At 40.8% G+C, this 9,337-nt stretch overlaps 1 protein-coding gene across 1 annotated transcript; it reads left to right on the forward strand.

Annotated features, from left to right (window-relative positions):
- Positions 1-1,336: 1,336 nt before the first annotated feature.
- On the forward strand, positions 1,337-8,517 carry LOC146472617 (uncharacterized). The gene is made up of 6 exons (XM_085119374.1): positions 1,337-2,553; positions 4,638-4,887; positions 5,479-5,707; positions 6,430-6,646; positions 7,051-7,224; positions 8,150-8,517. The coding sequence occupies exons 1-6, from the start codon at positions 1,576-1,578 to the stop codon at positions 8,432-8,434; spliced, it is 2,133 nt and encodes a 710-aa protein (XP_084975500.1). The 5' UTR covers positions 1,337-1,575; the 3' UTR covers positions 8,435-8,517.
- Positions 8,518-9,337: the final 820 nt, after the last annotated feature.

The raw sequence follows: 9,337 nt of genomic DNA on the forward strand, positions 1-9,337 counted from the left end.
ATGTAAAAATTTCGATCATGATATTCATATCAGCTAGCCCGGTTACCGAGATCTCGGTAACCAGGCTGGAAATCTTTTCCATTGTGATGAACACTACAACATGCAGGTTACCAAAGGAAAAAATAGCTGCGCTTCCCTGACCGGGCAGCTCGAATGGTATTACTTTGCCTTGTCTGCTGTCAGGTTTTCCATATCAGAAGCATGCCGTTAATATATAGCGTCAGCTCTTAAACTGCAAGAGTTGACAAAGCCAAGATAGGTCAGTGCCCGGCGGTCAACTATCAGTAACTCGCTCTCAAGGTCTTTTTGTTGCGCAGTCCATGTTTCGCGCCTTTTTTTTATCTCGGACCGGACGAAAACTTCCCATATATTCCCTGACATTCGGCCCCACTAATCGGGCTAACCCCGGTTACCAGGCCCATATGAAAAGGCCCTGGATTTGACTCAAAAGAGCAGAACACTAAAAACTTAACAACAACAACAATACTCGCACGAAAGTAGTTACCTCCAACAATCACGCAGTCCCGGTTTAAATAATAACTCAAAACTGATTCCACGAATACTACGTTTGCCTTTGTCAAAATGTTTGCCGAGTCTAGCAGATAGACTGGGTGTCACGAGTAAATACTTCAGCGTTAATTCAACAATTCTGTGGCACTTAGTCAAAAAGCAAATGTGCTATCATTACATTTTGTAATAAGAAAACTGTTTCTAAACCTTATAAAATTCCATCGAGGAGCAAATAAGCCTTGTATTCACACGCATGGCCAACAATTTCGAAAATTTTATGATTTACTAAAACGCAGGTTTATAAGAAAATATATGAACAGTATAGTATTTAGCTTCAAAGTTTTACCGAAACTTTGCCAAATTTTGTTTTCCTTCAAAGCTGAACAGTGTAGAAGCTGTCAAACTGCCAAACTGGGAGTACTGAATTAAAGTTCTAACAACTTAGAAAATTAATTTGTTCTAAACCTTGCCTCTTGAAGTCACATTGTTTGTTAATTTTGCAGGCAAAATTCCAAGCATTTTTAAGAATGCAGGAGGAGGCGACGGTTTGAAAGACAACGCATAAAATACCACATGCAACGGTGCAAGCTAAACGTCACTTTTTTTGGCTCAATGCGTGCGACGCTTGTCTTTTTTAATAAAAGAATTTAGAATGGCTTCTAAAGTATACCGGGCTTAACTTATGTCAACAGAAGCAGAGAAGTAAACACTGGTCATTAATCACCATGGCCGCAAAACAATGTGCAATGACAAGGGTTGTAGAAATTTACATTTCGGTCAAATCAACTTCAGCTCAAGAACATTTATGAATGGATTGCCCTATTTTCCTGGTCATTCACAGAATATCTGCGGATTGTTTTTTGTGTGTGTGGAGAGTATTACGAGGGCTAATCACCCAATAAGGTTGTTACACACGAACGCGACATTTCAAGTCTAAGAAGCGCTTCAGGTGATAATGAAACGTTAACGATCTAAATGGAAATATTCCTTAATGAAGCTTTGAAGTTAGAGAATTTTGACTTCCCTAATTAGCATTCCGAGTAATTTTAAACAAAGGGACACAGAATGTCGAACAGTCGAACTAGTTTGCTACCAACCAGCCCTACATCTCGACACAATCGGTCGAATTCTTTTCCAGACAACTTATCCGATTCTTTACAGCCGCCGCGAAAAACTAATCGAGAGAGGCGAAGTTTTGACACTACGGCTTCACAATCGGAGCAAGACCCTTTGGAAGACGGCAAAATACTGGTTTTAAAAGTTATTGGAAAGATAAACTTACGCATTGAAAGGAAGGAATACCAAGAACTCATTCGAATAGTTAATCAAATCCCTGGAGATGTGTTAGTCCTCATTTTAGACAATTTATCGATTGAGAGTCTGTACGCTGACATACCAAGCAGTCTAGCTTCACTGGCTGCCCTTTATTCAAAGATATTTTACGACCGCCAAGGAAGACTTCCCGATCACGGATGCACCAGCGATGATTTTGTCCATCATTTGATTCGATATTTCGTGGACGTTCTTAAATACAACAACCAAACTTTTGCGAGCGCGAGTTCGAGGGAACACATTAAAGCTATCTTCAAAGTTTGCACACAAATGGACGCCACACTTCATGAACGGCTTGTTCAGAGAGCGGAGCAGTTTTCGAAGGCTCTGAATGGATTTTCTGAGCATGCATTGCTGGAGACGATTACGCGATCATCTTCAACGAATTTTATGAAGATGCACGAAGCTTTGAAGAGTGAAATGGAGCGCGCAGTGAACCATTACAAATCTGCCTTGCAGAAACTAGCCGACCAACTTTTTAACATGCCAGTTAGTAGCCCCGAATTATCATTAACTGTTTCTGGACACAGTAAGGCGGAAATAGATGATAAAACAACTCAGTATATGAGGAAACTGTCGGGAAAAGCTGTGGAGGACAGATTGTTTTTTAACCAGTCGCTGATGAGTGCTGTGCAGATTGATTCAAGAGACAAACTCCTGATAACTGGGTTAATCGACAAGTTAGAAATACGAGTAAATCACGATAAAGAGGTAAGAGAAATCTTGGTTTGTTTTCATCTTGTGACCTTGCAAATCCAGATGAAATGGGAAATACTAACACGGTGTGACCATCCTTCATCCGTAAGACAGATTTCTGTCTTCACGTCAAGACAAAAAAGCCTGGTAATCTCTTTCTGTCCAGGCCATTATCTCTTTAGCAAACTAAAATTCGTCCTGTTGTCTTACTGTTCTATTTCATCGATTCAGACGGTGCAAATTTGCCGTGTGTAACATGCTTATGACACACCCCATGCACGTGAACGGTTCAAACCTGCAACTTAAATGGCGCCATGTTGCTTCGTAGACGTGCCATAGATATTTAGCATGCGAAAATTTTTTATCGTCTACAGCTCTTTTCTGTTCAAATGACGGCAAAATGTGGTGAAGGGAACCCACCCTTCACCGGATTTTCATATCTGAAGCCGAGTTACCTCATAACAAGAGAGGATCAAGATCCTCTCTTGCTCATAGTCAACGAATAAAACTAAATGTTTTACAAAAACTAATCGGACAAGAAAACACAGCTGCTTTGCTAAGTTACTGTAGGGAAGTTTAGGGCATTTTCACGTCTGTCGAACGAAGGAGTTTTTCTCGAGACGTGTTTCGGCCAAGAAAAAGAAATCACGGCTGATCAACGCAACACTCTATTACAACAAAAGGCCTGTGAATAAAGAGAATTATCAGCTGGAAATACTCTCTAGATTTGCCACCAAATTCGTTGAAATAGCATTAAAAAGTATCCCTTAATATCTAAATGCCCACGCAACCATTAAACTTTTTAACGTGTACAATGCAACAAAACTTTAAAAGAGTGACTCTCCCTGTTAGAATCTCGTATTCGATTTTTATCTAAAAAATAGATTTCGCCGATATCTCTTCCATCAACATTTCTTGGCAAGTAGGTAGCAAATATGAATTACGTACGATTCGAACTTTTCGCACCCCGGGCTGTGCTCTAAATCCACTGACAAGATCGTGAATTTTGCTTGACTTGCAGCTGTTCGTTCTGGAGATTACAGTTCATTCAAAACCTCCTAATTCGGCAGTTACGATGACCCTTCACGTTTATAATATGATGAATTGCAATCATAGGCTTTAATTGCTGTAATAAATCTGAGGGCACAAACTTTGTCTACTTTGAGCACTTATCGCAACATGCAATTTAACCCAAGTTCAGAGGAATAAACTTTTGGGTTTAACCACAGACCGGGATGCGAAAAGGTCGAATCACAAAATTATAACAAAATTAAATTTCTGCTTTCGTATTTCATGTTTGTTACCTACTTGCTGAGGGAAGTTAATGCAAGAGTTATCAGCGAAATCTATTTTTTAGATAAAAATCGAATATGAGGTTTTTGAGAGTCGCTTTTAAAAGCACTCATGCTGCAAGGGTTACACTACATAGCTCTGCGGTATGGCCTTTATAATGACATATCTGCAAAGAGTTAGACTTTCTAGTCTTCTCGGATAAGGACGATAGATCGTAGGTCCCGTCTCACAACCCTTGTTCATAATAACTTTGTGGGACGTTAAAGAACCCACACACTGTTTGCAAGAGTAGGGAACGTAGCTCCCGGTGTTGTGGTCTGGCCTTCTATCTTTCACACTCATGCTTGGGTTGAGGGTGTGGGTAGGTGAGATCAAAATATGGACCGATAGCGGATGCCAGAGGCGCCTTCACATGCTGACGTCCGATTTCACCCCATAGAATTGTAAACCGCCATGAGACTTGGTGATATGTGCGGTATATAAAAGTTCATTCATTCATACCTCACGCATTGTCAGGCCTCGTCAGCATGGCATAGCCAGCAGACATGTCCGCTACCCAAAAGCCACGTTACAGGCGTCCTGTACTGCCGAGGCGGGTGTGAAGCTGTCCATGGCTGTCAGTGCCCGGGTAATATAGCTGTGCGCATGCGTAAGGTACTAGCCTGCAAAGTGTTACCCTTGGTTTGTTTTTATCAAATAGTTTATATTTATTTAAAAAAAACTTACTGTCGATGAACTTAAAAAAAGAAAACTTTCCGCCAAATAGACTTTACATTACCTCAATATACATTCCTGATCCGATTCAGGTCCTTCAACTTTTGAATCAGTTGAGAAAGGAGTTCAACATATCACATGACGAGCGAGTGCTACCACTGCTCGAAAGATTTCATCACGGGCATCGCCTGGTGCTACAATTGTTTGAAGAGTCACTAAAGGGAGTGGATAAGCCAAACGTGCCCACCATCACTCGCACAGTGGCCAGCGGCTCGGAGTCTGGAGATGTCAGTGAGGGATCAGATGTGTTTGATACTGTCACGCAACTGGACGATGAAACAGGTAACGCTATCGTGTATCCTCAATTAGTCAAACTCCTTTCGAAGCGCTTGCTTCACCTCGACTTCAGAGAGGGTATAAATGAGATGTACTAGAAAATCAGAATAAATGTTTGATAGAAGAACTTCGCCTTCAGTAAAATCGACTCAGTAATCATACCACGATCATCAATCACTATACACTTCCTGGATGCCTTATTTTCCTGATTAAACCATCTCTCCACCCCTCTGTGTCGTGGTATCTGAACGCCCGAACGAAGGAAGAGAAAGGGGAATTATTATTGTTTTGTTATTAAGTGCTAAAAAACGGAAACTTAGTTTATTAAAGTTTACTTTCTTACTGGCTGACTGTTTACTTTCTTACCTGAAAGTTTACTTTCTTTTAGTTTACTTTTACTTCTGAAAGTTTACTTTCTTACCGACTGACTGATTGACTTTCTTGGGTTGAAACTGGGCGACTACTAATATTCCCTCGGAGCGGCTGTGTAAGGAAGCATTGGGTTCGATTTTATGTCGAAATGTTTAAAATATTTCAACAGAATTCAAACCAGTTTATAGTATAGCACTGCGACAGTCATGTTTGATTTCCTTATAGAATTTTCAGCACTCAGTACACCTACTAGCTCAAGTGAAACGGACCACAGGGAGAAAGTCGAGTCAACGCAAGGAAGACACCCGAGTCCAAAGGTCACAGAAAAAACACAGCAACAAACAGATGAAAGGTTCAACCTCCAAAACCAACTACAGGAAAAACAGAAGGAACTAGAAGCAGCACAGGAAATGGTTCAACATTTGAGAAAGAGGGAGAAAAATCTTACGGATAGGTAAGATAAGGGGACTGTTGATACCAAACACAATTATTCGGCGATACGATTAAGTCAAATACTTGTAAATTGTTCGTGGCTAGTCTGACGCGGCGTTTCGTCTCGGCCAAGAGACTCTTCAGAGACTTTAGAATTTGTAGGCAAACTCGTTGAGCATCAGGCTCAAAGTCCCGTTTGCAAATTAAGCAGCACAAAAGTCAACAAAGAAAAGGGAGAACTGAGAAAGGCTTGGTAACAATTTAACGACATTTAAAAAAAACATCACGCGCGCTTCGTCCAACGATTCATCTCATTGATAAAAAAGGGACAGTTATCCCGAAACGTCGCATTTTTGTTTTCCATCATGCATATTGCAAGTTTGCAACACAAAAGAACATTTGAAAAATGCTTGCGAGAGCCTCATTTCTCAGCAAACAGTGTGACACACGCCGTTAAGTGACTTGTATTTGACAACAACATTCTTTGATACTCCATCGTTCGTATTAACGCTTAAAAGGAGGATTCTTTTTTGCACTATTAAAACTCAAATGAAAATTCGTTGAGTGAAAATTACGTCTTTTTAGTTGAAAGGAAATCTAGTCTGCAAAAAACGCCTTTAGAAGTATGTTCGACTTCTGACCAAACCAATATTCAGGGTATTGCATGCAAGCCTACATTCAAAATGAAAGCAGAACTGATATTTCAAGATCACGGCATATTTCTGTCTTTTACACATCTTGTAGGTTACAAGACCAGGCGCAGAGACAACTCAAAAAAGGCGGGAAATTCGAGGACCTATCTGCGGGAGAGTGTCGGCCGTCTGCTCTGGTTGAGCGCTATGATAACCTGTACACACAGACGAGGCTGGACGCCATGGACGAGCTTGATGACGTAGAATCCCTGGATCAAATGGATGATAGCGGAGACATCAAAAATAAAATCCTGTTCTCAGTTTTGGTGGTGAGTGCAATGAAGTCTACCGCCCAGGGGCTAGATTAGCGGAGACTTCCTTAGTTAAGATTAACTATATCAGACATACTTGGCGTATACTCGGAAACTGAAACAAGAAAATGTTGTTGTTTTTGTGATACAGAGGACAACGCTGTCTTTTGTTCGGAATATTACTGAATACACTTTAGTATGATCGTTCTTACACGTTTGTCTTTTTTGCATAGTGTTAAAAAAAATCAACAGAGCGCTTCGACATTTTTTAAGGGTAAAGAACCCTTGCATCCGGTTGGTAGTTAACCGTTTAGGATTTGAATCGGTTTTTCTTTTCTTGGAGTTTATAGTGCTCAGTAGGTTTAAGAACACTATTATCTGTTGAATTTAAAACACTATATTATCTGTGTACCCATCCACAGGTGTCATTTCGCACGGTACAACAGGCACTGACTGAAAAGCAACGCAAGCTTAAGAAGCTGTTAGATATCCCGGATGACGAGGAGAGAGCAGAGCATGCGCACGAGATACAAGACCGCATTACTGACTACTTCAGACAGACTGGCGCACGATTAAAACTCGACAATATCAAACGGGTATGTTTTAAATTAGTTCTTCAAGGTAAGTTTGGACCACAATTTTCATGCCAGAATAAACAGATAAACACATGTCAACCACCGTTAAAACGGGTACTCAGAACTGTTAGCTTCGCACCAGTTTCGATTGCATAGCTGTCTTAAGCGAGATGTCCATCTTAGAAGGAAAAAGTGAAGGAATAAAGCACGAAGGGGAGCAACTCTACCTGCAAAAATTGGAGAGCTGGACTGACGCATGGCAGGCAGTAATCAAGAGTCTATTTTACAGAGTACTCAGTGTCCATTTTAAGGTGGTACAACTTGCTTGTATTCGACAACGTACGATAAGAATTGTTTCGTGTAAATCGTACCTACATCTTGCTTACGATTATTCCCCACGACATGTAAAATGTCATACATATGTACAATCGTAGGTAGAGAAAACGTAAATGGCGAAAGTTGCATGAACGCGCCCTAGCAGCGCGTGTTACAGAAGTCGCATGGTAGAAAGTTAATCAATGCAAAGATGTTAAACTGGGAGCTAAACCAATCGTGATTTGACTTAGCGCACTTGGCAGCTAATGGTTCGGTGTGTTATTCGTATTTGATCCACGGGAATTAACGATTCGTTTTTTAAGTTGAAGAAAGTCATTGCATGTAAAGATGGGTGTACGAATGCTTACTTCTATAGAATTCCGAAAGTGACTCCCCTTCCCCCACCCACCGAACAAAACAGCATAGATGGCTACTTCAAATGAATGAACGTGCACATCTCAGAAGATAATTGAAAGAGAAACTGTGTTTCCTGAGGCACAACCGACGTTCCTGTTGTACGAAAGTAGCTGTTACCCGAAAGTTGCAGCCTTTTAGGCCTTTAATTTTGTGCGGCGGCAATATTATTCGGAATTCTGCACTAATTGTTTTTTTTTTATCTCACTCGTTGCAGGATGTCAGCAAACAGCTCTGGAGCACCTTGTATGATTTCCCTGAGCTACAAAACTGCGTCAAGTTAAAGGAATATATGGATGAATGCGTGCGCCTGTCCTGGATGATGGCAGTCCAGGTTCCACCAATGAGCATCGATTATGAAGCCACGAAGTTCTCAAATAAACTTTATGGACGTTTCATGACTTCAGACATGACGTCTATTGTTATCAAGTATCACGTATGGCCAGCTTTGACTGACTCACAATCTGGTCACGTGCTCTATAGGGGAACTGTGGTCACATGACTCAAACGCGCACGTTTAGATGGTTTCTACAAAATTAATCTGTACGAATGAAATTTTTTAAATAATCCACGAAAATAAAATACAAAAATATGAATAGAATATAAATAGAGCACTAACGAACTTACTGCACTCAGTTGTGTGCATATCCTTATCATCACACTGAGATACCAACCAGCCTAGTATTGGAAAACTGTATTATCCTCCTCGGGACTCGTCAGCACTGCGTAAGGCATGACAGTTAATGGGATGAAGATCTTACTGTTCTTTCATCCTTAGTGATCCAACACGTGTGTAGCATCCTACGCATCGGCTGCGTCTGACACTACTTATGCTCTGTATTTTATTTGTCCGATCCTGGAGGGCGTATGTGTTAAGGTGTTTTCGGTTAGTTTAACAAACCTATCCTCAACCAGCAGCAAGACTACTGGAACGCTCGTCTTTGGAGATCCGCTATGTGCACACAAGTCTTGGATGAATGGATGTTGAATGGTGTTGGCCAGTAAGGGGTAATAAAATAGAAGGATCTGTTCCCCATTATCCACCATGCCCTACGCAGTGCTGACGAGTCCAAAGTAGAACATAACATCTGCCCACTGCTAGGCTTGATGGCACCTCATTCTGGAGATGAGCAAATGCACATATCCGAGTGTAGCAAGCCCATTACTACAAACATAATTATAGACAGAATAAACTATTTCCTTTTATATAAACAATTTTGCAGACAAATGTGAAACCTTTCAGAAGGAGCTGCATGGTCATGTATTCCAAAACGTTTTTAATTAATCAGCAGCAGTGATTTCAAAGTAATCGCCATTCGTGAAATATGGGGATCTGGTGTCTTGCACGTGCTTCGTCTTTTTATTGATTAGGATTAAAGGCGTTCCAGACAAAAATTAACAACCA

Source organism: Pavona decussata, unplaced genomic scaffold (genome assembly GCF_977016875.1).
Source record: "Pavona decussata unplaced genomic scaffold, jaPavDecu1.1 SCAFFOLD_98, whole genome shotgun sequence".
NCBI classification, from domain to species: Eukaryota; Metazoa; Cnidaria; class Anthozoa; order Scleractinia; family Agariciidae; genus Pavona; species Pavona decussata.